The sequence below is a fragment of the Toxotes jaculatrix genome, chromosome 5 (assembly GCF_017976425.1).
Source record: "Toxotes jaculatrix isolate fToxJac2 chromosome 5, fToxJac2.pri, whole genome shotgun sequence".
NCBI classification, from domain to species: Eukaryota; Metazoa; Chordata; class Actinopteri; family Toxotidae; genus Toxotes; species Toxotes jaculatrix.
In genome coordinates, this window is record NC_054398.1 from 26,377,696 (window position 1) to 26,405,629 (window position 27,934).

General features: G+C 44.3%; 3 protein-coding genes across 5 annotated transcripts; 1 reads left to right on the forward strand and 2 right to left on the reverse strand.

The window, feature by feature from the left end:
• Positions 1-2,316: 2,316 nt before the first annotated feature.
• On the reverse strand, positions 2,317-7,302 carry asb15a (ankyrin repeat and SOCS box containing 15a). Of its 3 annotated transcripts, XM_041038419.1 has the most exons (10): positions 7,231-7,302; positions 5,994-6,101; positions 5,864-5,901; positions 5,526-5,657; positions 5,159-5,308; positions 4,786-5,031; positions 4,421-4,592; positions 3,743-4,286; positions 3,317-3,470; positions 2,317-3,238 (listed from the first exon to the last, which is right to left on the reverse strand). In XM_041038419.1, the coding sequence occupies exons 2-10, from the start codon at positions 6,095-6,097 to the stop codon at positions 3,081-3,083; spliced, it is 1,698 nt and encodes a 565-aa protein (XP_040894353.1). In that variant the 5' UTR covers positions 6,098-6,101; positions 7,231-7,302; the 3' UTR covers positions 2,317-3,080. The 3 variants fall into 3 exon arrangements, with proteins under 3 accessions (XP_040894353.1, XP_040894355.1, XP_040894354.1); XM_041038420.1 differs by lacking the exon at positions 2,317-3,238 and having other exon boundaries at positions 3,339-3,489; XM_041038421.1 differs by lacking the exons at positions 5,526-5,657; positions 5,864-5,901; positions 5,994-6,101; positions 7,231-7,302 and having other exon boundaries at positions 4,786-5,111; positions 5,279-5,291.
• Positions 7,303-8,247: 945 nt separating this feature from the next.
• On the reverse strand, positions 8,248-12,451 carry LOC121182277 (ankyrin repeat and SOCS box protein 15-like). Its single transcript, XM_041038700.1, has 9 exons — positions 12,345-12,451; positions 12,196-12,248; positions 11,718-11,849; positions 10,683-10,841; positions 9,996-10,241; positions 9,557-9,728; positions 8,809-9,334; positions 8,516-8,669; positions 8,248-8,423 (listed from the first exon to the last, which is right to left on the reverse strand). The coding sequence occupies exons 1-9, from the start codon at positions 12,449-12,451 to the stop codon at positions 8,248-8,250; spliced, it is 1,725 nt and encodes a 574-aa protein (XP_040894634.1).
• Positions 12,452-16,390: 3,939 nt separating this feature from the next.
• On the forward strand, positions 16,391-26,303 carry iqub (IQ motif and ubiquitin domain containing). The gene is made up of 14 exons (XM_041039182.1): positions 16,391-16,568; positions 16,704-16,775; positions 16,933-17,067; positions 17,977-18,111; positions 18,870-19,037; positions 19,232-19,407; positions 23,471-23,626; positions 23,777-23,987; positions 24,083-24,258; positions 24,560-24,730; positions 24,824-25,000; positions 25,086-25,334; positions 25,487-25,672; positions 26,106-26,303. Exons 1-14 carry the CDS (start codon positions 16,391-16,393, stop codon positions 26,301-26,303), a joined length of 2,388 nt encoding a protein of 795 aa, XP_040895116.1.
• Positions 26,304-27,934: the final 1,631 nt, after the last annotated feature.

Consider the following 27,934-nt stretch of genomic DNA (forward strand, 5'->3'; position numbering starts at 1 on the left):
GTCATGTTGTCGGGGAAACACTTGTTCTCCCTGAGGGTGATGGGATTTTGTTCAGTGCAGCTCTGGCTGGGACTGAGGAGGACTGATGGTGGATGTTTACATCAGTCAGGACAAACATAACTAATCCTCAACTTTCTTATGGACATTTGGTGAAAGGAAAGAAAACAGTGTCTTGTTTTAATTTCCACTATTTGTCATGTCAAGTTCAAAACTTAATGTTATGTCAACCAAGAAAGGAGAATTCAGGTAATCTGATAAAAACAGAAACACAACAGAATGAGTGAGCTCACTTCCATGGCCATTTAGTAACTTTTCTGGAGCTTTTAATCATCATCTTCATCAGCCTGTGTGGTTTGTTATGTCGTTGTCAAGACAACCATCCGAGCTCAGTAACAACATGCATCCATCGCTGGTCGTGCTTAACAAGCTGTATCGTGTTACGCGTCCGGAGTGGAAAGCCTCTGAGTGACATAACACTGCTCTCATCCTAAAGCTGCTGTAAATTTGACCTTTGACCTGGATTAATACTGATTAGCATCAGTCATCCAGCTGCAGAGTCCAGATCAAGAAGGGAAACGGGTTCAGTTACAAAACAAAGGACAAAAGTCTGAACAAAATTCACTAGTTTCAATGCAGCTGCTGCAAACGTTCATTCACAAAGTTGATCGGCCAGAGCTGAGCGACTTGAACTCTGGTGAACTTTAAGATGCTAATTTGCACCGTTGACCAGCTGCAAAGCATCTGGCCAGCGTTCGTCTTTAAGGGAACAGAAAGTTCAGAATCAAATAAGCTGTGTGCAGCACTGTGTGCACTTTATACTACAGTGTGACTCTCAGCAGCTGTGGATGAAGGTGTTCAAACCTCCTGCGAGGTAAGAGATGGCAGTTTTCTTTCTCTCCTGCTGCTTTTTTAATGGAAGGATTGTATAAAGCATAATGTGCGTCCCTGCCCTCTTCTGTTCATCTCTCTTCTCAGGTTGCATTCAGTGTGTTGTGGGTTATTCTCGATGCCATTAGCAGAGCTGAGATCAGTGTTTATAAGAATGTGTTCTCATTTTACAGCTACCTGAATCTGACACACTGATATCTGAGTGTGTTCTTTATGGGCTTTACCAAAGAATGTCAGCTGCTGTCAGGCATCAACAGTGAGCTGATCTGCCATTGTTTTTACTGTACGTTGTCATGTAGCTGTTTCCATGCTTGCCGTGCCTCACTCAATCTGAGTTACTGCAGGTGAAAACTGGACAAAATTCACCTGAGACAAGAAACAGACTTTCAGCAGAGCGAAACTTCACCTTGTATGTGTAGATTCATCCAGTGACTCTGTTTTTTTTAACGTGAAATTATTCATCCTAAAAGTGACAGTGTAAAAGGGCCTTTAATTAAAGCCACTTCAATGTGGCAGCTGTGTAATTATGATGTGACAGTGACATGTAGTGACTGTGTTAGAAACCAAATATAAAATCTGATTTTTTTTATAAACAGACAGAAACCGAATCAGCTATTCTGAGGTTCATGATAGGACATGTTCTACATTCCTTCTTTTATCGTCTCACCTTAATCCGAATGTGCTTTGCTTTGCTTTAACACATTAACGCACCTGCTGGTTACGGCCGCCTCAGATCTAACCTGACTTCCCGCTGGTGTCAGTGGTTTGGAGGTCGTTCAAAACAACGTGACCTCTCTGTTATCAAGTCCTCGGGTGACCTGCCAGAATGTGGCACCATGTTGTTGTTGTTGTTTCTGCAGGTTAAATATAGAGTTGATTTGCTTTCACTGTCTGTCAGCCAGTGGAAGCAAATCACTCTAGTGTTCAGTGTCAGTGTGTAATGTATGTTGTGTGTTGTGTTTAGGGAAATGAGCAGCTGCAGTTCCTCCAGTGGCCACAAGATGGGGAGAAAAAAACTCACCTTCTCTCCAGAAAGACGTCAACAACTCATTTTGTGTGTCCACCACTTTGGATCAGCCTGAAATTCTCAAATTTTGTGTTCATGTTCCCCAGAGGATGAATTCAACTGTTGACTGTTGATGCCACCAGCAGGTAACAGTTCTAATGTATTCAGTGAAATATCCTCAGATCTAAAGGTTTTTATAGGTTTTTATTTCAGATTTTCCCCATTTCATTTATGTATTTGATCGCATTTTAGAAAGAAGCCTCCCAGTTTCCTGATCTGCTCCTGTTTTAATTTCCTGTTGACACAAACTCAACATGTTTATCTTGATAAATTCAGTATAATGTCCAATATAATCAGTAAGGTGTATAATTTGTAGAGAACTAATCTCATCAGTACAACAACAGAGACGTGTCACCGAAAGGCTTTTAATATGAAAAATCAGTGCACAATGTGAATTTATGGTCTGAACGTCACCTGGTCGGTTATATTTCTACAGTCACATTTAAGAGGCTACTTCCTCCAACACTTGAGTCCCAGAAATCGGAGTCAGCTGACACCGTGATGAAGCAACCAGCATTGATCAGTAACTAACTGCAGGTATTTTAATGCTGAAATTTTGTGCAACAGCCGGGACCAAAGTAGTTAATGCCCCTTTAAAACAGCTGGAAATAAAATCCTTCTCAGTTTTACAGTACAAATTAGGAGAAGCGACATTTTAGATTGGATTGGAAAATAAAAGTGAAAATTCTTCACTTTTTCCTACTTGAAAACTTAAGAATAAAATTAAAATTGTCAGGCTGAACTTTGAGAAAGGCTGAAATTTTTGCCTCTTAAACTTCACAAACAAAGCAAAATGATTTTTTCTAAAGATTTAATACTTTTTTGTTGTTTTTCCAAGATTTTTCTGAAGCACTTGTTTTTGTTTGGCTTGTCGCTCAGAGCACAAATATGATTAATCGTGTTCATCACTTAAAAGTTTAGTCTCTTGATAAATGTGTCTTATTGCTCACACTCTCTTACTCCTGAGTTGGTTCTTTAGAGCCTTCTCAGGTTTAACTCCTATATGTTTGGTTAATACAGGCCCTGTTACACAAACCACAAAAGTTTACAAAAGAAAAACACAAAGTCATTGCTGATGTTTAAGACTCTAGATAGAAGAGAAATCCTCCTCCTCCTCCTCCTCCCCTCAGTCCTCCCTGCAGATGATTTTAGAGTACAGGTCGTTGTCTTTGAACAGCAGGTAGTCCTTCAGTCTGTTTGGCAGGTGGACGGACATCAGAGCGCTGCAGCCCAGGTGTTTCCTGATCACCACTCTGCTCAGGTGAGACAGAGAGCGAGGGTTACCTGGAACACAGAGGGCGGTGGTTTGTATCCATGTGACACCAAACACATCTGTAACAGCAGCTCTTTCATTTGACTCACGTGTTGTCCTGTGAATGTGAGGCCACTCTTTGTGTTTCTCCAGGATCTTTGTCAGTTTGCCGCAGAGAGAAACCTGACCAACGTATTCGAGGAGGATCGACACGACTCGGCCCACCAGGTTCCCCAGCCAGGACACGCTGACGAAATCACAAAACTGGACAACAGAGATTCATCTGACACAGACAGGTAGTTAATCTGTCCAGACACGACTGCAGAGAAGCTAACAATTCATTTGTTTTGTTGAGAATTTACATGACAGGAATTTTTTTCAGGTCAACAATGAGCTTCCACACTGTTAAAGTTATTGTTGCTGTAATGAACAGTGCATCCTCTAGAGGTCACCACTGGGACTTTGTATGTGAACAATAAAAATCAAGTTTCATGCTTTGAAACATCATTTTACAAACCGGTGAGAAAAGAACTCACAGCGACTTTTTCCTCCTGATGCTGTGAGTAACCGGACTCACTCAGATCGTCCCAGTCGTCATCGTGGTTACAGCAGAAACACTTTTCGGCATCGTAGCCATTGTTGAGCAGCAGCCTCATCATCACCTCGTCCTTCAGGCAGTACTGCAGCGCCGTGGGAAACACTGTGTTGTTCACCACCGTGAAGTAACAGTTCACGTCTGCTTTGGCCGCCAGCAGCAGCTTCACGATCTCGTAGCGTCCGGACCGGACCGCCACCAGGAGGCAGCACAGCGGGTCCAGGTCTGGTTTGGCTCCTGACCTCAGCAGCATCTCGGTACAGTTCCTGTCCCCATTGGAGACAGCGAAGTGTAGCGGGCTTCTCCTCACGTCTCCGTAGTTTTCAGAGATGTGAGGAGCCAACAGCGCATTGACATCGAAACCTTTCCGCAGCAGGAGCTCCAGGCAGTGAGCGTGGCCTCCGTCAGCTGCAGAGTGGACAGGGCTGTGGCCAGACAGCCGCAGGGCCCGTCGGGTAGTGATCGGGATCAAAAGCCTCAAAGCTCTGATGGAGAGAAGAAGCAGATGATTCCAGAAGAACAGCAGGAACTAACATACGTGAAAGCTGGACCGTGAACTACTAACACAGTGACCCCACTGGTCACTGTGTTAGTAGTTCTCTAACACTGATCCACTCACAGGTAGTGTCCCTCGTATGCCGCTCGGTGGATGGGCAGCTGGGAGCTGAGGTTGTGGATGTTGGGATCCGCTCCGTGCTGCAGCAAGATGTCGATACAGTCTGGATTCCCTGAACCTGCAGCATCGTACAGGACGCTGTCGCCGTTTGGAGCCTGAGCGTTTACATCAGCACCTTAATGTGAGAGCAGGATGATCAGTTCTGGAGCACGTGCACAAAGATGGTAAAATTCAGGAGACCTCAGCCTCTGCAGCTCTCAATCACTGCAGCTGAAACCACAGAACAATGGGACAGTGATGGACACATTTAAAGGACTGACTCCTTGACAGGACAGGGATGGAAGGGTTGTGTGGTTTTATTGGTTCACCGTGTTTGATGAGGAGCTCCAGGACGTCAGGGTGGCTGTACTCTGCTGCGATGCCCAGAGGAGTCACTCCATGCTGGTCTGTCTCTGATACCTGACCTCCGTTCTGCAGCAAGAGCTCCACGACGTGGACGCAGCCGGCCCTGGAGGCCTCGTGCATGGCCGTCCACTTCCTCAGACACACCTGCTCCACCCGAGCTCCTCCAGCTATCAGACAGGAAGCCATCTGAGGAGATCCAGCTCTGACTGCTGCAGGGAGGACGTGAGAGGAGGAGGAACTGACGGTGAGGGTGGACAGAGGCTTTGTCTCAGGCATCACTGCATGTCTGCTGTGAAGGACCAAAGGGGACACAGTGTTGACAGACAGTATTCTGACCTAAGAGCAGAGGAGACTCGTTGTTGCTGTTGGTGGTGTGAGGAGAGGCTCCGTGGTCCAGCAGCATCTTCACATTTTCCACCAAACCGGCTTTTACAGCCAAAGTCAGGAAGGTCTCACCGTCCAGAGTTTTTTCCTCACGGAAAGACGCTGAAACAGTAAATTTGGATGTTTGATAATTAATAATCAGAAGAAATCCAGAACTAACCCAACTATTTTGTTTACTACATCTTCTTTTTTTTTCCTTACATGACGTCAACAAGGAGAGCAAACATTTGGGAAAAAAAACCCTTGTTGTGCTGCCATCTAGTGTTTGAAAATTAAAGTTCTCTTCACTCCTGTTGTCTCCTCGTCACCTCTTACCCACCGTACAGCACTGTCTCCAGGACCGAGACCAGGGTTTGCACCGCCGCCCTATGCAGAGGGTACCAGCCTTGCTCGTCCCTCTGACTGAGGGCTGCTGGGAAATCACAGAGCTCCTGCAGAGCCAGCAGGTCGCCTGCAGAGAGAGTTTCAGTGAGGAGTTTTTACTTTTCCTGAAAACAATGTGAATCAGTGTCTGTCTCTTTAGAATTAGTTGTTACTCAAGCTGCTTGTTTTCGTGTGTGCTGAATCTAAGGAGAAGCAGTTTTGCTCTAAAATCACCATCATCATCTTCACCTGAATCTGATCAATTAATACTAATACCTTTGCAGTTATGCTTACCTCGTTCAATGGCATCAGCGAGCCTCAGAGTTTCGCTCCTAAACGTACAAACAGGAAGACGAAGGCAGATGTTTGAAAATGCATCATGAGAAATTTTGATTTGGGTGGTGAAGCTGGTTTTGTGCTGTACCTCCCTGATCCTGTCAGGTGTTCTCTCTGACACGACTCTTCAATCATCATCTGGACGTCGCAGTCCAGAAGTTCGTCCTCGTCCACATCATCAGCTGCGTCCATCCTCCTGACATCGTACAGGTACAGTCACACACTCACAGTCACCACTTCACAGCACTTCAGCTCCTCACAGCTCGAGCCGAAACATTAATTCCTGCTGAAATAAACCTCATCCCTACACTTTAATAATCTGTTAACAGGCAGCAAGTCAAGAGACATATTTGTCTTTAGATGCCGTTAATTTACTTCACGTCTGTGATTCCACTGAAATGAACTGATGCTGGTTCACTGTTGTAAATGATGGACTAACATCCTCTAGTATGCAAGTATAGTCAGAAAAATGTACTTTAAGCAGCATTTTAATGTTGCAGCAGGATGTTTGGAGCAAAACTATATGTGGCTGCAACTAACAATTATTTTCATTACTGATTAATATGCAGATTATTTTCTTGATCAATTAATATTTTTTTGTTAGTAAAAAATTCAGAAAAACAGTGAAGTCATCACAATCACCCAGAGCCCAGACTTATGTATTTATTGATTTATTTTAATCCAAGCAATGGTCCAAATCTCACAATCATCTTAAAAAAAAAGAAAAGAAGATCTTCACATTTCAGAAGCTGGAGCCGTGAAATGTTTGACATTTTTTATAAGAGAAGTGATTTTAACAATAATCAAAATGAATTCTCGTCTGATTTCTGTTGATTTGTTTCAGTTCCACCTGTATCTATAACAAACCGTCTAATCTGTGAAGTAAACAGGGACTCCAGCTGGTTATCTTGAGGTAAAAGTCAGTATTTCCCTCTGAGATGTAGAGCAGATGTATAAATACTCATGTAAAGTAAAAGTACCTCAGGTTAGTCCTGGAGTACAGTACTGCAGTAAATGTACTTTCCACCACTGACGGATGGGAACGTTAGCATTTAGCAGTGAACTGGGACGTAGCTGTCCAGTGTCAGCAGGAGTCACATTCACTGATTCACTGGAGTAAACTGCAGACATAACACAGAAACTACCTGCTGTCTCTTTACTCTTATATTGTTTTTAGCTATCAGCTGTTTTCAGCACACTTTGACCCCTGACCCCTTCACTGCTGATCAGATTGAACTCCATCACGAATTTAATATTGTTCTATTCGGAAGAATCTGAAAAATAAACCGGAGAAGCTATTAAAACCTAAATTTCATCATTCTCACCTGATAAATGTGTCAGAGTCGAAGAAACAGGACGAAGCAGCAGCAGCAGCACTGTGTTTGTGTCGTGGTTTAGCTCCCCTACACACACACACACTCCACCATGCTATTTATAGGTGTCACCTGTTCCAGTGTGTTTAACATGCAGGCCGTTCCTCTGCACCTAATGGAGTGTAATGTCACTCTGCACATTTTCCACAGCTAATGCCAAATGATAACGAGCCGCTCAGATGAATATTTATTGTGTCATTATGATTCAGCAGCAATGTTTTCAGACGGGATCAGTCCGAACGCTGTTAGACAGCAAGTCGATGGGAACCTGCTCAGATCACACAGAGGCCTGAAGAGTGAAGTGACTGACGGCTTCCTCTCAGCCTGCTGCACTGTCACTGCTCTGACCTTTGACCTCTTTACTCTTGATTAGAGCTGCAGAAAAAGCACGGTGAACATTAAACAGACCGAATCAACAGTTTTCTTTTTTCTTTACTGGTGGGAAATAATTTTACAGAGCAGGTGACTGAAGCGTCAGATTAGTTGTAGAATCGTAAATTATTTGCAGATCAGATCATATCAGTGATCAATCTATTTACAGACGCATCAGATGAAGGATAATCAACAATCAATATGGCGATCAGCCACAAAACCAACAGTTCGTTTCTGTCTCAGTACTTCCTGACATCTCTAACGTTTTTCTGGCATCATCACAATCATCAGGATTCATTTCATTTCAGTTGCTTGAGATAAAGTTTTAATCAATTTAAACTGAGAATCAAATGTGGACAATAAATAAATAAATAAACAGGGATGTGATTTTGACAATAAATGGACTGAAATATAAAAAACACCTGTTATGTATTTAATATTTACTTTTTCTTTAAAAACAGCTTCAGAAAACTCACAACCTATTATAAAAAGTACTTTAAAACAATGATAATTATAAAGATAAAAAAAACAAGAGATTTAAGAAATAGTTACATCCTTTAAAAACAAGCAGGACTCTAACAGGGAATCCTTGGATCTTCACATGATGCGTTCAGGGTCCTGGCTGTAGAGGTCGAGCTCCTGGTACAGTATGAAGCTCTTCAGTCTGGGAGGGAAAACATGTGAGTTCATGATTTCAGGTTTGTTGAGTCTCTTCAGGGTCAAAAGCCTCCTGATCTCCAGTCTGCAGAGGTGCCTGAGGGAGCGAGGACTGCCTGGAGGCCAAGGTTCAGAAAATCATTTTACTTATCTCAGGTAAGGCGGCACACCTCTGCTATAACCCACATGATATCGTGAATACACTCACTGAGGATTTCACATATTTCAGGCCACTCTTTCTGTCTCTCCAGGATGAGTCTGAGTTTGGAGCAGATGTGGACGTGGCTGACGTAGTCCAGCAGGATCCGGACCACGCTCCCGGACAGATGCATGAGGCAGCACAGACTCATGAACTCGCAGAACTGGAGATAGAAGACAAACATTCAGAGGGTGATTCATGTTTCCTGTCTGTGTGAGTGAAAGTCGACTCATTTAAAACGTAAAACATTGTAAACTCTAAACAAATTCCAAAAAAGAAGAAGAATAAGATCTGTCACTCACAGGAATTTTCCCATCCACATCATCCACAGCGTCAAAAGCGTTGTCATGGTAACAGTGAAAGCAGCTCTCCACGTCGTAGCCATTGTTGAGCAGCAGCCTCATCATCACCTCGTCCTTCAGGCAGTACTGCAGCGCCGTGGGAAACACTGTGTCGCTCACCACCGTGAAGTAACAGTTCACGTCTGCTTTGGCCGCCAGCAGCAGCCTCACGATTTCGTAGCGTCCGGACCGGACCGCCACCAGGAGGCAGCACAGCGGGTCCAGGTCCGTCTTCGCTCCGGCCGCCAGCAGGACTTTGGTGCCCTCCACGTCCCCGTTGGAGACGGCGAAGTACAAGGCACTCTTCCTCATGTCCCGGTAGTTTTCGGAGTTTCTGGTGTTCATGCGGTAGTTGACGTCGAAGCCGCAGGCCAGCAGGAGCTGCAGGCAGCGGCTCTGTCCTCCCTCCGCTGCAGAGTGGACTGGACTCTGACCTGCGTCCTTGATGGCCTTCTTAGTGGTCAGAGGTATCAGCATCTTCAGAGCACTGCGGGAAAAGGAAGCAGCAATCAAACAATAAGGAGAACTGCAACCAAACAGAATCTAAAATGGCACAGGTTAAAAACAAAAATCATGATGGACTTTGACATGTGATCCTGTCCTGTTAAGGAAGCTGACCTCTGTGTTAAGTCTCTTCCCCTCCTCAGTAACTGAGTATTGGAGAACAGTTATTATTATTGACAGACAGTGTTTGACAGGAGAAGCTCACTCGTAGTGTCCAGCGTACGCTGCCTTGTGGATGGGCAGGTGTCCAGTGATGCTGGGCAGGTTGGGGTTGGCTCCGTTGTCCAGCAGCAGCTGAATGCAGGCGGTATTTCCTGATCCGGCTGCATCCAGCAGGACACTTTCCCCGTTACAGGCCTGAGAGTTCACTCTGCTTCCTGAGGTGGGAAGACAGAGATGAAACAAGGGGACATTTTCACAGCTGAAAATGGAGACAGGTCTGAAGAGGGGAAGTTAGTAAAGATTAGACAGGTCACTGTCAGAGTTAGTCCCATGTTTTGGTTCAACATTTTATTTTTAATGGATTCCAATATGTTTTCCTTATTGCCACTGTGATACCGGACAGTTTCACCCCCTTGTTGTGAGTCCCACACTCATGGATCCACAGTCACTAAACCTGCAGGTGAAACAATCTTCAGACTGACCACAGTTCAGCAAGATCTCAGTGATGTGGAAGTGTCCGTGCTCTGCAGCCACAGCGAGCGGCGTCACTCCCGTCACGTCCCTCTGGTTCACCCGCCCGCCATTCCTCAGCAGCAGCATCAGGATGTCCACATTCCCGACTTTGGCCGCCTCGTGCACGGCTGTCCACTTCTTCCGGCAGACCTGCTCCACCCAGGCGCCATGAACCACCAGAGTGTACGTCATCTCGTAAGAGCTGGCCCTCACCGCTGCAAGGAGAGTGTTTTAATCAGCAGTGATCAATGGAGCAATATTTAGCTTTTCTGAAATCTCTGTCCTGTCTCTGTTGGCCATTAGTTTATACAACAAAAAAATCCATTGTCTTTCTTTAAAGCTGCACTAATCGATATTTTTATTTAGCAATCAACCAAGTGACAATGTGTACATGAAAGGTTTTATTTATAGCCATCATTCTCTGGAGCCGGTTTTGGTTTTACAAATGTTGAATTCAAGGGTTCAGTTAAACTCTGATTGAAACAAATCTCCATGAGTCCATGATGCCACTTCGGAGTTAGGGAACAACACAGCTTTTACTCTGGTTCCACACTCAGACAAAGATGTCTCTGCATTTTTCATCCATCCAACACTTTGTTTTCTGTCGTCTAATGAGAGTCACTGGCTCTTGGGAGCTCCCTGCTCCTCAGTATTACCCAGCAGCAGCGGCGACTCGTTCTTGCTGTTGGTGGTGTGAGGCAAGGCTCCGTGCTCCAGCAGGCTCTTCACGTTCTGCACCAGTCCGGCTTTAACTGCCAGCGTCAGCGGCGTCTCTCCGCCCACGGCCGTTCTCTCCTCCAGGCTGAGTCCCTGAGCTGCCACTGACACAAACACAACACAAAGAGTAGGTCAGCGCGCACATTCCTGGACTGACAGCTGTGCTAACCTGGCAGGTGAGCCTGTAAGCCGTGGACACCTCTCTGCTGCCTGACCTCCAGGCTGAATGAGTGGGGACCAACATCACAGCTTATTTTAGACCGAGGGGACTGTTGACATCAGCTGTCACCAAAGTATTCTGTGGATCAATGTTATTTCAGGCATCCATTATTTTGATGATGCCACCAGTCGTTAACTGGATGTGACCTGTGTTTATCCTTGTTTATCATCTTTATTTATTTATTAGTGACACCTCGACCGGTTAAAGGTAGGAGGAGGTGACATTTTCACCAGGGATTGTGTTGCTGTGCCACTTATCAGCTGACTGGTTTGGCTTTGCTTTAGGGTCAGGAGAAACTCCATCAGAACTATGTCACGCTACGTGTTGGCCAACCACGGCAGAAATCAGCTGTGGCTCAGGAGGTAGAGAGCGTCGTCCACCGATCACTAGGCTGGCAGGTCAGTCCCAGGCTCCTACAGACCACACGTCCAGGTGTCCTTGACCGAGATACTGAACCGAGGTTAGTGCCCCGGCATGGCAGCTCCGTCAGCTGGACATTTACTTTTCTCATGAAATGCTAATTAGAGCTGCATGAATCTGTGAACCACAGATCCATAATTTTTTTTTTTGGGGGGGGGGGGGGGGGGGGGTTTGTAGTCTCAGGTGAGTGGACAGTTTACAGGTGTGTCCTCTGCCCACGTTTCTGACAAACTGACCGTCAGTAACCCTGAATCTAAACTCAAACATGGCCTGAGGCAGATGTAACACATTTTAAATGTGATTATACAATATTAGTTTGAACGGATGTACTTACACATCAGGACGGTCTCCAGAACCTCCAGCACCGGCTGGGATGCAGCTCGGTGGAGGGGAAGCCAGCCGCGACTGTCCGACTCCCTGAAGGCGAAAGTGTGCCTGAGCATCTCCCTGAGCACCGACACCTCACCTGGTTACCACAGCAACGAGACAACAGCAAGGGGGGGGGGGGGGGGGGGGTTCAGGAAAGACAAGAAGAAAGAAACAGAAACATCCAGGAGTCACCGGGGCTGAGACGAGTTGGATGGTATTCTTTACTTTTTCTGTAAACCTATCGGCAGCTTCCACCTTCCCCTCCTGTCATACTACATCTCTCTCCCTCTTCTGTTTATTTATCTCCCTCTCTCTGTCGGTCTGCCAGCCTCCTGATGCTTGGCAGTCCTCGCCTACAGCTGCCGACCGTGTGACTTTGGCCGTCGGCCTCAGACCAAACATAAGTTCAGCCTGCAGTAATGGTGAAGGTATTTGCGGCTTACCTTGCTCGATGGCAGCCAGGACTCTCAGGTTTTCATCTGTCGCCGCTGCTAAACTAACAGCCAGGAGCAGAGGAAGCACAGGAGAGTCAGCTGGGTTTTAATGCATGTGTGTTTTTAAGGAGCGTGGAGTTTGGATGTGGCTTCCATACCTGGCTGCAGATTTCACAAAGGCGTCCTGGCACGAGTCCTGAATGCTGAGCTGGATGATATAGTCACTAAGCTCCTCCTCACCATATTCTTCATAGGTGTTCATCATGCTGCAGGAAGGGAACAGGTGACATTCAGGTTAGTGTCCACCTGAATGTGAGACCAGTCCTCACTGTTCTTTAAGCTCTGGTTTGGTTTCCACCAACTCGTCTGAAAAACATCTCACTCTGCAAAAATGTTCATTTTGTCCTTTCTCTAAATTGCAAATTCAAACAAGCCAACTCTGTAATGTCACATTGACACCACATTCATTTATTTCTTATTCAACTATTAACCAGAAATGAAAAACAGTGTTACTCTGAAATAAAGTTGAACCTCTTATCGATTTTCCAGATCTGCACCCAGCTGGAATATTAGAGGCTACAAAAGGCAGGACAAACAACCAGAAACACACCAACCCAAAACAACAAGCCAATAAATGAATCCCTTAGAAAAGATCATGATTTTAAATCAACAGAAAATAGAGACTGAGGAAATCCTGTTTTAAAATTACAGTTTTTTCAATCAAACTAACCAGGTACAATGACAGACAGCACCTAGTAAAGGTAAAATATTATAATCAAAGCTGTGATTTGATCATTCACTGACCCCCATTCACTAAAAACACATAAAAAACATAACTTAGATGCCAATGCAAAATAAAAAACAAAAACCAAAGATGATGGATGAGAACAAAACAAGCAGCATTAGCATGCAGACCTGCAGGTGTTCATGTTATCGTGTCCACCCCCTTTGCAGACAAAAAAAAAACCCATACAATTCTTTGATATCAAATTCACTTCAACTGAGAACCTGCAAACCACAGAAATCCCAACTCTGACACAAGCACCCAGCCAGACATTTATCTTTTCCATAAATACCTGAAGGTCTTTGCAGATAAAACCTAAGAACTCTCACCTGTGAGGTGTGTTAGCAGAAGTCGCTGATGGTGTGCCCTGCTTTCAGATGCCTGGCATGTCCTGCCTGCAGAAACACAGCGAGGGGGCGTGTAGGCAGACACCTGGCCCGCTGCTCTTAAATATAGCCGGGTTACGTGTGCTATTGTGTGAGCTAAGCCGGGTCTTCGGCCTGTTTGGCGTGAATCCTACATTCAGGATCCCAAAAGTATCTGGGGCTTAAGCCATGGACTCATTCAGCCAACGAGTCCGCCATCTATTGTTTCATGGAAAGCAAAATCAATTGGGTCTATTTTTTCCTCCACCGCTTTGCCTCAGAAACATGAGATGATGGATGTCTTGTGAAATGTTGGCTGAGTTAAAGCAGGAGCTGCAGGAAAACTGGGAAACCAGGCGACAGCAGAGGTCTGTGCCATCGCTGTCATCCAGGCTTTAAATCTCCTTTTATGAGGAAACAGTTTTGTAAATGTTTCCTGGTGTGATTTTTTAATGATCTGCTCTTGTTTTCAACTCTGCTTTATTGACTCTGAATCTGCTCCGCTGAAGTTATTTTTGACTTTACTTTGCTTTTTATGATCATATTACCCCTGCTTTTCTCTTTTTTCTCAGTAAAACATTCTTATTTACATTAACCAGGAAAACCTTCCTCAAATAACAAATTTTCAATACTCAAAAACAGAAACTATTGTATGACACAAGACAACATTTAACGTTAATAACTGAAGAGCAGAAAATAGAACAAACGGGCCAATCTGGGCACATGAAAAGCAGCTAAAAACAAAACTAACAAACATAATTCATCATTCAGATTACAATACAAATACAAAGAAAAATAAGGCAGCATGTTCTCACCATGATCATAATAGTAATTTTTATGTATAATACTTTTCTTTTTTAATCTTTTTTTTTTTTTTAATTAATACTGATGATCAGAGATTAGGTCTATGCCTGTGAATGTTAGGCTTTGTCTGACTCCAGTGTTAAATAATAATCTTTGAAGCTCTAATAGAGCCTGACATTCTTATTTGTTCAGGTAGAAAACATTTCTCTTAATAAATAAATGCATAAACAAACAAATAAACAAAAGGAGACTCTGACAGGAGTTTATGCAGCGGCACTTGGATAGTTTTGGTCACATGTTTCCCAAAAGAACAAAAAGGAGGAAAGAACATCTGTAGTTCTCGTCCATGAAGGTGGTGTGTTCCCCTGCATCTGTTTCGAGAGCTACACATCATTAGTGCAGCAGCATTGTGTTTGAGTCTGCAGCAGTGACGTGGACCAAAGCAAAGGACAGACTACAAGTTCAATATAACAGTTTCTGTTTGTTTTGTTCACTCCCACAGTCACAGCCAGCACAGCAGCTGTGAAAATGCACTCTGTGACCACATATTTCAGATTTCACAGTGTGCTTTCTTACAAAACTCTGCGTATTCACTGTCCATTTTATACAATTCCAGACCACTTTAAAAATATTGAAATTTCATTTAAGCTCATAATTATTCATAAGATTATAAGAAGAACATGAGTGATGTGGATGCGAACTTGTTAAATGCAAAACACAGAAAACAGTTAAAAGGCTCAGTAAGATCTCCACTTAAAAGGAGCCAAAAAAAAAAGAAAGAGATGCTGTTGTGTTAATGTCTCAGGCTGTGGAGCTGCTTTATGTCATATTGTCTCATGTCATATCATGTTGTATCTTATTCTGTTGTTTTGTAACCCTATTGCATCACTTCCTTTCCCAGTTTACTGTAATAAAACCACTGAGGTTCTGTTGAGGCACATAACTTGCACACATCAGACCAGATGGACCAAATCCCTTGTTGAAAACAGGACGAGAGAGTCCGGATGTGTCAGCCAGTCAGGTCCCTCTGTGTATTTAAGTGTCTGAATGTGATCCAGAAAAACTGCTAACACGACAAGCAGCCCACCCCTGAATGAATACCTGTGTGTGACAGGTTTACACGGGGGCCCGGTCCTCCTGCTCTGCTGCTGGCTGTCTGATCTCCGAGGATCCAGCAGATGTCCAGCAGCAGATTAGTGGAGCTTTACGGGGGGCCACTGTGTCGCCTCCTCTGGCTCACAGACTGAAATAGCAGCGTACAGCTCAACATAAAGCTCCTATATGTACACGAAGAGATGCTGTAAACCAACTAAAATAAGACTGGTTTTCATCCATGGCACAGCCATCGCTTAAAGGTTTCATCTGTTCAAACTTAAACTCTGTTATTTGTTGAAGTTGTTAGTGAAGGTTGATTTGGTAAATGCAGACTTTTATCTTCAGATACAGAGCGAGAAGCGTGGATTTGGTCCACATCACACTTCTTTGGACTGGCTACCAGTTAAATTTCGTATTGATTTCAAGATTTTAGTTCTGACTTTCAGAGCAATACATGGACAAGCCCCTAAATATATCTGTGATCTTTTAACCCCATACTCCGTGGGTCGATCACTCTGGTCTTCTTGTCAAAATCTTCTGTCGCTGCCTAAGACACGTTACAAACCCAGAGGTGACCTTGACTCTTTACCAGTAACCCTGCTTCTGACTGATTCTGTTGACTCTTTTTAAAACAGCTGAAGACACTTTTATTTAGACAAGCTTTTACTGGGCGGCTTGCTTATGTTATTTTTATTATGTTGTAATTATGTAGTGTTATTTTAATTGTCCTATTTTATCTCATACCCATAAGGAGGAAAGTTTCAGCAGGGAACAGACAGGGCAGCGGACTATCAAACACCGAGGGGCCCCACTGACGAAGCGCGTGTACGGGACCCAGATTCTTCGTTCTGTAACCTAATGACTTGGAGAGTGACGTTTGTGGTTGCTGTAGCAACGTGCAAACTCTGCGGTTGCCTGGTAACCAAGATAGCGTTCGGAGCACAGCGTTAGCTGCCATGCTAACTCAAAGTCCTGTTAAATAAGAAAAACAAACCAGGAACTGGATTAAAGAAGAGGTTTGAAGGACTGACGGTGGACCAGTTTCTCATCGTGTCCGCGGTGTCTCAGCGCCCAGGCGGATTTCAAGCATATTTCTTCAGTTTCAGCTCAGACAGGAAACTGACGATTTAGCGTCAGTTGGTCAGTTAAAAGTGTCATGTCGAAGCAGAGAGAAGATGAAGAGCGGGAGGTGACAGAAGAGGAGCAAAGAGAAGATGAAGAGCAGGAGGTGACAAACCCACAGCCAGGTGGAGGTGCTGCAGAGGATCCGCCAGAGGACGTCAGAGAGCCGGGAAGTGACAGAGAAGAGGTGCGGGCTCACAGGTCGACCCCAGGTGAGTCCAGTTTGACCCCAGGTGAGTTACTTACAGTTGCAGACGTCTTATAATAAAAAATGACTGCCCAGTGTTTAACAGGTGTGATTTTTATGGAGGCTCAGATGTGTGTTTTTATCTGTCTGGACTGAGCAGATGTGATGGAGGAGGTGGAGGAAGCTGAAACTCAGGCTGATCTGCCTGATGAGTATCAGACAGCAGGAAGTGGTGAGACAAAGATCCTGAGCACCCAGAGCACCTGATATATAATAAAATAAAAACCCAAAGTTTCAAATTCAGTCAGTGATATTATAAAATTAAGTATAAAATATGAATTACAGCTGGTTTCATTTTATTTTCTCTGTCACAAATCACTTCATACAAGGACCCGACTGTCTGGACTTCACAGATGTGCTGGAGACTGTGGAAGAAGCTGAAAGTCAGGCTGATCTGCACAATGACACCGAGCAGCTCAGCGAAGCTCACACAACAGAAAATGTTGGAAACTCTACAGCTACAGGTGAGAATCTGATTTACAGGTTTAAGAAAATATAGAAAACGCAGATTCGGTAGATTTACTTTTGAAAAATGTTTTACTGTCACTTTTTTTTTCTTTAATGTTTGGTTCTGATGTTTTAACCATACATTTTATTCTATGTGGTATAAATCTAAACTTTTGTTTTAAATATTCATATTAAGCAAATTTCATGAGGTCAGTTTAAACATTTGCTCATTGCGCTGTTCATCAGTACTGATGTGGACTCAGAAATTGGCTGTTGCCAAGGCAACAAGTAATGGGGATTCACATAAGTGTATAACATTATACACTTAACATGCTAAGTGTATAACAACAATTATTTAATTATAAATAATTAAAAGAAAAGGAAACTAAAAGAAGATTTCAGTCACAGTTTCATTTTAATTTCAGTTTTATGTGTTTGCAAAGTGATAAAATATGGAGGCTCAATATAAACAAGGCATAACAACAAAATGCAGATCAGACTCATGTAATGTGAGACTGACAAATAATTTATATGTTAGTGGATGAATCTTAGGCAGTGAAGTACTTAATACATGTTGTGCTGTTTCTAGGTAACCTGACACAGGATTTGTACAACATGACGATCAATATCCTGTTTAAGCTCTAACAAGTGGATGGACGCTGTGCAGATTTATGATGCGCAAAAAAGCTCATTCAGTATCTGATAATTCAACAGTCTAAGTTTAATGAAAAATGAGAAAAGAAAAGTGGTCTGAGTATAAAACCTTCACAGTGACGCCACTAAAATCACTTTAGAGGTAATAAAAGTTAGGGTTTTTTATTCACATAGTGAAAAGCAGTTTTATCATAATAAAATCCCACATACAAAGAAAAAAAAACAGATTTCAGAGGTAAACCCACAGACTGTGTCTCTGTGTGGGATTTCAGTGAAGGTGGTGCTGGTGCCAGAGGGTCATGTGATGACGGTGGCGTTTGCCATCGGTCTGAGCATTCAGGAGCTGAAGTGTCACCTCGCCTCGGAGCTCCGGGTTCCTGTGGAGGTGCTGCAGATTTCTGTGGATGGTATGCCTGTTGTTTTTTTTGTAGTAGGAATAATAACAATTTATTTGTAACATACTGTCGGGATGGTACATGTACGAGCTGAGAGCTGAGAGCTCGCCAGCGTTCAGACTGGTCATTTCTTTTAATGGGGTTCCACAGTTTGTGTTCATAGTTGAAAAGGCTCGTTGCTCTCGCGCCTTCCTTAGTTTCCCCTTTAGTTCTCTTTGAACTGCTCTCAGTTCCATTATATCATTGGCTTGTTTCTTCCATCTGACGCAGTGTCTGGTCTCAGCCATTTGGCTTTGGCTTGGTTTGGGTGGATCTTAATGGTCCTTTTTGGTACACAAATGAATGTATCCTGTGATCAGCTCCACAACACTGTCAGTATAATTGTGTTGATGGAGAACGTCCTGAACTGTGACCAGGAAGTGACTTAGCTCCTCCTGATCCTGCCACACACCAACAGTGTGAAGGTCTTAGCAGAAGATCCAACTTTAATGTGGCCACAGACTTTGTCCTTTACTTTTAACTGCTACTCTCAAGCAAAGAACAAGAAAGTTGGAGTTGTAACTTTACAATGTCGTTCAGTTCCAGTATCTCTAGAGAGACTCTGACTCAGGATGTAGTGTCCATTAGAAGAGCTGCAGTTTAAAATACTAGTTACAAATATTAGCTTGATGTGAATAAGACTTACAGGAGCACTGAGAAATCCAACAAAACTTTTTTTTTTTGTTCCCGAATAATCAGATTTGATCAGACACGAGTGAGTTGTTTTTCAGGCAGGGTGGTGGAAGAGAAGCAGCGCCTGATGGAACTTGGCGTCCGTCCTCACGGCTCCACCCGGATGGAGATGAGCTCCACCGACCCGATCACCCACCCGCTCCGCCCTGTTCGTCCTCCAGAGCATGACAACATGCCAGACGTCATCACTGTGCGAGTCCAAACAGGCATGAACACCCCACCCTCTGCTCTGTCCTTTATTATTATTATTAGTGTGAACTGTTACAGATCAGTGTTTTCCTTTTATAGTTTTTTTTTTTTAATAAATCTCCTGTAGATAACAATGTAAATACAAGGCTCATGTAAATAGACCTCATAACTACTAATAATCTATAGTAACTGTTGTCTTTCTGACCTCCAGATGATGGAGTCTTCCAGGAGGTGGTGGTGGAGATCGAGCGTCCCCGCCAGCCTAAAGTTTTCATGGGCGGCTACAGACACCGGCTGACGGGGGTGGAGTACCACCACACTGCTGTCCAGACCCTGCCCAGGAGGAGACCTGACAGAGGAGTGGTCGTCTTCAGCCGTGACACACAGGTACAGAACAGAGTCCAGAGTCATTCTACCCGTTTCTACTCAGGGTTAGTTTCACCAGTCGCAGTTAACTGGTAAAGTATGTGAAGCATCAGTCTGTTACTATGGTAACCAGTGACTCCAGCAGGTCCATCAGGATATGATTTAATGGGAGGAGCAGAAGGACGGGACCGCCGTGGCGACTTTATGGTTTTGACTTTTGGACTGCAGTATGAGGTCACCCCTGAGGATGCACAGATTTCCAGGAAGTACACATTTTTCCATGAAGTTCAAGAACCCTTTTCAGGATGTCTTAAAACCTTCAACCTTCCAAGAAACAGGTGCACTGAGTTATCGGATAACTCTGCTCCATCAAACCTGGAAAACGTCTTTTGTTTATGATTTCAGGATGTGACAACTTGTTCTCAACAGAGTTATAAGATAACTGAGTAAACCTGCTTCTTGGAACAAACCTCTGAACTTCATTGGTTGATGATTTTAATCTCTGCCAACCAATAAGAAATTGGTTTGAATGCCAGGAATTGAGATCCCATTATTTCCCAGGAATTCTTGCCAAAAATCGAATCCTGTTTCCTGGGAAAAATACCTGTGAACCTGGGATTTTTTTTAGCATGTGTGTGTCTGTGTGCGCCTCTGTGTTTGGACTAAAACAAAGATCTCCAACCCTCACTACCACCACCTCCTACCTGTTGTAGCTATAATCTGACCCTGAATGCCTTTACAACTGTGTGGTAAAGTAAATGGATCACCTTCCCGGCTGCAGGTCTCATCTGGCAGCTTACAGACCAGCTGTGAGGTTCAGTCGTCAGCTCGAGACATCTGCTCTGTCTCAGGCTCTGTCTCACATGCTGCCCAAACACACTTCGCGCCAAATGAAAGGAAGCACTCAGAACCAATCACTGATGACGATCTTCCGCACACAGGACAAACTCTGAACGTCATGATTTTCTCCACATTTCACAGCTGTTATTTTGTCCATAAACATTATAGAGTGTGCAACGACAACAGTTTGTGTGGCTTTAGTTTGCAGAGGCACGAAATGCCTTCTCATTCACACTGAGTCTCAGTTCTGAGTCTAATTTATAATGTCCTGTCTGTTTGTACTGATTCTGTTTGTACAGAGCAGGACAGAAGCAGGATCAGTGTACAGGTCTCCAAATGAAGACACAATCAGTTCACATCCTAAACTTGTGAGACAACATCAGTAACTGGCTGCAGGATTGGTCAGTGAGTTTCTAAAGTCTAATGATTTGTAACAGCAGACGTCCTCGTGATGAGTCCTGAGCTCCATCAGGAGCTGTCAGAGAACATTTTTATTTCTCTAATTATGCAGTTAACAAAAAGGTGTTAAACCAACCAGAATATGTTTTATATTTTAGATTCTTGCTTTGATGACAGCTTTGCACACTCTTAACATTCTCTCACTCAGTTTCATGAGGTAGTCACCTGGAATGGTTTTCAGTTTAACAGCTGTGCCTTGTCAAGAGTTAATTTGTTGAATTTTTTGCCTTCCTCATGTGTTTGAGACCATCAGTTGTGTTTTGCAGAAGTAGGGTTGGTACACAATTAATAGCCCTATTTGACTACTGTTATAATCCATATTATGGCAAGAACCACTCAGCTAAGTAAAGAGAAACAACAGTCCATCATTACTTTAAGACATGAAGGTCAGTCAATCCGGAAGATTTCAAGAACTTTGAATGGATCCTCAAGTGCAGTCAATGGTTTGGGCCAAGAAACACAAGGAATGCACATTAGACCAGTGGAAATCTGTACTTTGGCCTGATGAGTTCAAATTTGAGATTTTTGGTTCCACCCGCCGTGTCTTTGTGAGACGCAGAAAAGGTGAGCGCATGGTTTCTACATGTGTGGTTCCCACCGTGAAGCATGGAGGAGGAGGTGTGATGGTGTGGGGGTGCTTTGCTGGTGAGCCTGTTGGTGATTTATTTAAAATTCAAGGCACATGTAACCAGCATGGCTACCACAGCATTCTGCAGCGACACGCCATCCCATCTAGTTTGCGCTTAGTTGGACCATCATCTGTTTTTCAACAGGACAATGAGCCCAAACACACCTCCAGGCTATGTAAGGGCTATTTGACCAAGAAGGAGAGTGATGGAGTGCTGCGTCAGACGAGCTGGAAATAAAGAAAAACCACTGAATGAGAAGGTGTGTCCAAAATTTTGACTGGTGCTGTATCTGCAGTTGTGGCGGGTCATGAAATCCTGGTAATCTCAGATGGAGTGTGATACGTTCCCAGGAAGTTATCATTTTAAAATCACAGGAATTTCTTCAGCCTTCATCAGAAAGCATTTTTTTTTTTTGAGACGCTTAATTCTCAGTAACTCTGTGTGTGTGTGTGTGTGTGTGTGTGTGTGTGTGTGTGTGTGTGTGTGTGTGTGTGTGTGTGTGTGTGTGTGTGTGTGTGTGTGTGTGAGCACAGCGATACCTGCAGGAGGGTGAAGGTGAGTGAGTCATACACTACCTCCATCTAATGAGGGCTCACACACACACACATAATCTGCCTAATGATGGTGGTTGGCTCATTACAGATGTACATACATGAAGACACAGCGCTGCAGTGATGAGACCTGTGCGTCTGTTTGCTGCTCTCTGCTGTTGTCATCACTGTGATGAGCCGACCTGTCACCTCACTAACAGGACAGCAGCCTGTTTCCCTCGTGATCCTGTCGTCTTTCTTTCTCCTCAGCTCTTAATGGGTTTTTTTTATGTTTTACTTGCCCCATCAGCTTTACTTGATGGGTCATTGGGTCAGTTTACATGTTTTTCTTCCATTGTTTCTTGTCTCTTGCCCTGAAACACCTCCCTCAAACCGAACAAACGGCGCAAATGAGAAGCAAGGAAGTATATCTGTAATGGTGATGGCAACCTGTGCGGTTTTTCTTAATGAGCTGTCACAGCACAGTGATCTCTGACCCTCGTTGCTGTGCTGTAGTTGAATGGCTGGAGCTGATGCATTCAGATGTACATGTCTGTAAATTGTCATTGGAATGGTTTTACCTTTAATGTGAACAGTGAGAGTTTGTTGGTTTGCACCGGCTGCTTGTAAATCTATCTCTAAGTCTGTGTGTAAAGTCTTACCGTCTTAGTTACGGCTAACTGGTTTCAAACCAGTGATTTATTAAATCAGTTTGCACCATTAAAACGTTTGCAGGGCAGCTGAGATTTGTGTTCATTGTGAGGGAGCATGTGACCACTGGCTCGAACCAAACAATTTGGCCATTGTATTAACTGCTTATCAAGTGTCAGGTCACATGTGTTGACCTCGTTCCATATTATCTCTCACACACTTCAGTCTAATTGGGTCATAAATGAACAGGCTTTTATCAGTCGACAGGTTGGTGTAAATATTTATAACGACTTATCTCTGTGTAAAAACTAGTTTGTGTGGTGCAACCTGTTTTAATGTAGTGATCGTTAAGTCTCCGCACACTAAAGCTATGACAAGGCAAAATTTGAACTCGCAAACTACCAGTGCAGCCGACTCCTGGTTAATTTAACAACACTGTGCCGCCATCTTAGCATGTGGTCAGTTTATTTAACTGACATCAGTATCTCATCAGCTGATATGAAACACAGCTGCTGTTTCATAATCCAGATGTGAAACGATTCAAATGTCTGAACTTATCCAAGCAGAAATCACCACCTCTGAAATCAGAGACTTTAAAAGGTCATTGATGATTAAATGTTTGACTGAGTTGAAGCCCATTGTTTTCAGGCTGCTGGACCGTCATCAATCTGTGTCACCAGCCTGGGAAATGTAGAATGTGACCCAGCAGCTCATCTTTCCTGCAGCGAACCTCAATTAACAGCCCGAAGCCTGTGACCTCGGCTGTGGCCTCGAGACGTTCACAGCCTCCCTGCTTCGCTACATTACACATCTCATCCATATCATAGTGTGTCTGCAGGGCAGGAAGCTCATCTTCCCTCAGGCAGAATCACACAGAGTAATTAATGTATCCACAGTTGCTAAAGATTTAAGGATTCTTCTCCAAGTCTTCTTCCTTAAATTCAGTCTGTCTCATTGTCTCTGTCTCTGTGTCAGACAGTGGAGCTGAAGTCTCAGGCCCAGCAGTGTCCGGTCAACGTCTCCACCCAGATGACCGGGATCGGCTGCTACATCTCCTGTATGAACGACAAGCTGGTTGCCCCTGGCAACTACATCACCGCCGACGAGCACCACAACAGGAGGCTGAGAGCTGTGGGTGAACACTAAGTGCATGTGTGTGTGACTATAAAGCCTGATAGTTTAACGTAGAAAAGAGCCACGATCTTCATGACCTTGTGTTCTTCATCTTCTTCCTCTCTTCTTCTTTGGCGTCCTCCTTTCTCGTCACTCCCCCCCTCCCAGGTGATCTGTCTGCAGTCGTTTGCTCGGCGCTGGCTAGCCCAGCAGGCGGTGGACCGGCTGCGGAGGGAGCGGGACCGGCGGCTGGCCTGGCTGGAGCTGCAGGAGAGGAGGAGGAAGGAGGAGAAGGAAGAGCAGCTGAGAGACCGCCGCCAACGCTGGATGAACCCGCAGAGGAGAGAAGACTTCAACCTGCTGTACCACGCCCTGGAGAGTAGGCGGGGTGGGGGTGGGGGATCTCACTCCACTGTTCAGCTGTAAGTAATGAAGACGAACCTGCGTGTGTGTGTCTGTGTGTGTGTGTTTCAGAGTGGAGGTGTGAAGAGGAGCAGCAGATCAATTCGTCCCTGCGAGGAGCTGAGAGGAAGGCGGCTCTCTGCCTCCTGCTGGAGCAGGAGACTCAGCTCATCGCCGCCATCGGGCGCCACCGCATCGCTGTACAGAACAACAACTACGACAAATCCATCAGGAACTTCCTTGACAAGGTCAGAGGTCGCTGCTCCTCCAGTCCCAACTGTCCCACCCGTCTCAATCAGACAAAAACATTTTTTTTTACATCTGGTTAGAAATCCACTTTTAAATAACCTTGATGTTGGAGTTAGTTCTGCAGCTGAAAATGATTTTCAGTGATTAACGTGTGAAGGAGAGAGTTGTGTGTAGGGCTGTGTGTAACTGTCAAAGTCAAGTCAGAACAGGAAGAGTTACCCGAACCACCTCAACTCAGAGAAGTGAAATATAAAATATACAAATTACATATACTAACTGTTTCCTGTTTGTGCGTCTCAGTCCGCGGCTCCTCATCAATGGCGAGCAGCAGACGGTCGACTCATCGAGATGGACAGTCAACACACCATCAGAGCCAGAGAGCTGCGAGATCTGTATGAGAGCGTCAGCCTGCCCGCTGCCAGCCAGGAGCAGAGGCTCCACATTCTGATGACACTCAAACACACCGTCAAGGTAACACACACTCACACATCCTGCTGTTCAAACAGTGTCTTGTTTTATATGAGCATTACTGTTACTGTTACTGTCTGTATCCATAATGTGCAGGAGCATGAGTGTCAGCTGACCCGGGACATCGTGGATTTGATTGACAGGGAGGTGGACCTGATGACTAGGGGAGTTAAGGCAGCCAGTCTGGAGGGGCTCAGGAGGAGGATCTCCACTCTGTTCCTCCAGTACATCAAAACACCAGCGTTTAACCCTGAAGTGGCGAAGCTGCTGAAGGTGAGCAAAGAGTCCTGCTGGTCATGATCATGCTTTGGACACTCTTGGATATAAATATCTCCATATAATCTAAAATCCATCCCAGGTTCCCCAGAATCTGTCCCAGCTGAAGAACGACATGTTCCTCTGCCGCAGCTGTCATCGCTACTTGCGCTCCGCCGACTTCAGCCCGGCCGCCAGCACCCGTCTGAGCGGCCGGTGCCGGGACTGTGCCGGACTCGACAACATAGCTAGATCCCGCGACGACTTCTCCTGCTACAAAAACATCCTGAAGAGGCTGAGAGCCGACGAGCTGCAGCTCAATGAGGATGCAAAGATCCCCTTCCTGCTGCAGGTGACCTGCTGCTTTCACAGTGGCGATTAGTCAGTTTGATTGATCTCACTCTTCTATCTAACTCCTCCTATTCTTGTGTCCTGAATGGTTTTCGGTGATATTTTCACAGTGTAGATACTCGGGCCCTGACACATACATCTCTGTGTTCTCAGGTGGAGGACGTGCGGTACCTGGTGGAGGTGGTCTGGACGTCCCGCTCGGCCCTCCACGCCAGCAACGACCTCTACAACCTGGTGTTTGTCCGCTGGGAGCGTAAAAGGGACTGGAGCCCCTGGAACTGCATCCTTCTGTCCAAAGAGGAGACTTCAGCTCACCTGGAGGTGCAAGACGTCCACAAGGTCTGTCCACGTAAACGTTTACTCTCATATCACACGAGGACTTACTAATGTTACATGTGGACATGTGAATCTTTTAAGGAACTCAGAAACATTTTCTTTCAACCAGAAGAACCAGGGTCTAAACTAGGGTCTAAATGTAGTTCCTGTTAAAACAGGAACTACACTTTCTCTCTTTTACTTTCTCCGGTTTGTCTTTTGCATTTCCTGTAAACACTGTGACCTCCTTCCCACATCAGTCACTCTGCACTTTGGTGGGTTTTCTTTCTCTTTGTCTGGTCAAACAGTAAAAATACCTGGTAAAGTTTGTTTGACTCCAGCTGTTGCACAGACTGAGTCTCCCTGTGTGTTTATGTGTGTGTGTGTGTGTGTGTGTGTGTGTGTGTGTGTGTGTGTGTGTGTGTGTGTGTGTGTGTGTGTGTGTGTGTGTGATCAGGCATATGAAGCGACGTTCGTCCGCAGGATCGAACACAAACACATGCTGGCTCGACGCCACTTCAGCCAGATCCCCGTCATGGCGGAGCACCTGGACTCACAGCCAGCTGCTGCCCTGGGAAACCAGCTCGTCTCCAAGCCCATCGTCACCACTGCAGTGAAGCACGCCGCCGACACCATGCGGGCCTCAGCTCGTTAAGAGACGCCATGTGTTTTTTTTTCATCTGCCTCTGTTTCCTGTCTCCTACTGTCTGAAATTATTTTTTTATTTACAAATAAATGTCTCGATGGTTTCCTTCCTGCTTTTAACTCATTTGAATTCATTTCAGTTTGGCTGCTTTTATTTTGAAATAGGATGTAGTGACCTTTACACACTGTTTTCAGAGCCTGGCATCTTGCCTCCAAAAGAATTACAAGTCTGAGATAATCCTACAATCCATCTTATAAACTTTTTAAGTTTTTGGGATGTATTTTTCATAGTTCACATGTGATACACTGATAATACTTTTATTTCAGTAGGATTGTAAATGCAGGACTTTTACTTGTAATGAAATGTTTTTACTCTGTGGTATTGGTACTTTTACTTCAGGACCTGAGAACTCAGGAATCAATTATTAATTGATTAAAACTAAAAACTACAAAAATCTGTATTTATTTTCTTGGCACAGTCAAGCCTCTGTACGTTTGTGTGTTGTTGTTGTGAAACATTTGAGGAACCTTGATTTAAACCATGATTTAAGTGTTTTCAGCTTGGACCAGCTCCATCTACTGCCCCCTCTGGTATGTTTAAGTGGATACAAATCTTTTGCATTTTGATAATCTGAGGCATTAAGCAGGGGTCAAAGGTCACAAATAGAGTTAGCAACTGTTTTACGACCCTCTCAGGACTTTAAGATAAGGAGTTAAAGGATAGCAGATGTTCTAGGAACAGCATCAAGGAATTTGTGTTCCCTTTTTCTGCTTCTGCGAAGAGGCAGACAAATCACACTGAGTTCTGTTTTTTATTTTTTCTCTTTAGTTTATCTCTTTTCCTGTGACGTCTAATGAGCAGGAGGGCCCATTAAAGGAGGTTTTAATTACAGCAGTGAAGGCAGATGCTCTCACACTCACAGAGCCTCGAGGTGGCAGCAGGGCAGTGAGGTAAGCTGTATCACTCTCATTATCAGGAGATAATTCACACTCTCTGTTTGTTGACATTTCCCCTCAGTGTTCGTGTCTTCATGATAACAGGTCTCATGGCGTGATCATGCATGCTCACATAGATTTAGATAATGGATTTTTTATGATGACGATTTAAGCACCACACTGTGTTTCCTCAGTGCCGTCACAGTCAAATGATTCCTGAACACCTCAGGTGTAATTATATACCCAGATCTTGTTTATCCAAAAACTTCTAGTGAAGATCTCAAAGATGTCAGGCTGATATATGAGCAAATATCTGACACTTTCTGAAACTAATGTAAGATTACAGGAAGAAATTTATTCATATCTTGTGAAAAGTGACTCCTGATTTCCATCTTTTCTCATGTAGGGCAAAAGTCACAAAACTTCCTTAGAAAAACTGCCAGTTTTAAATTTTCACTTGCTTGGAGCAAATATCACAAGTTGTGATAAACTGACTGGAACTCATTCTTAATGTTCTGTGTTGTCTTTGGCAGAAATAGAGGAACATCAAGTTTCAGTCATTTCCAGAAGTATCCATCTTTATATACATGATTCAATTCAGTTCAGACCAGTCACAAATCTGAGGTGAGATAAACTCAAAAGTGAGGATAAGTCTCTCTACAGCCAGAGTCATCGCTGCAAACAGTCAGGTATAATTTATCCAAA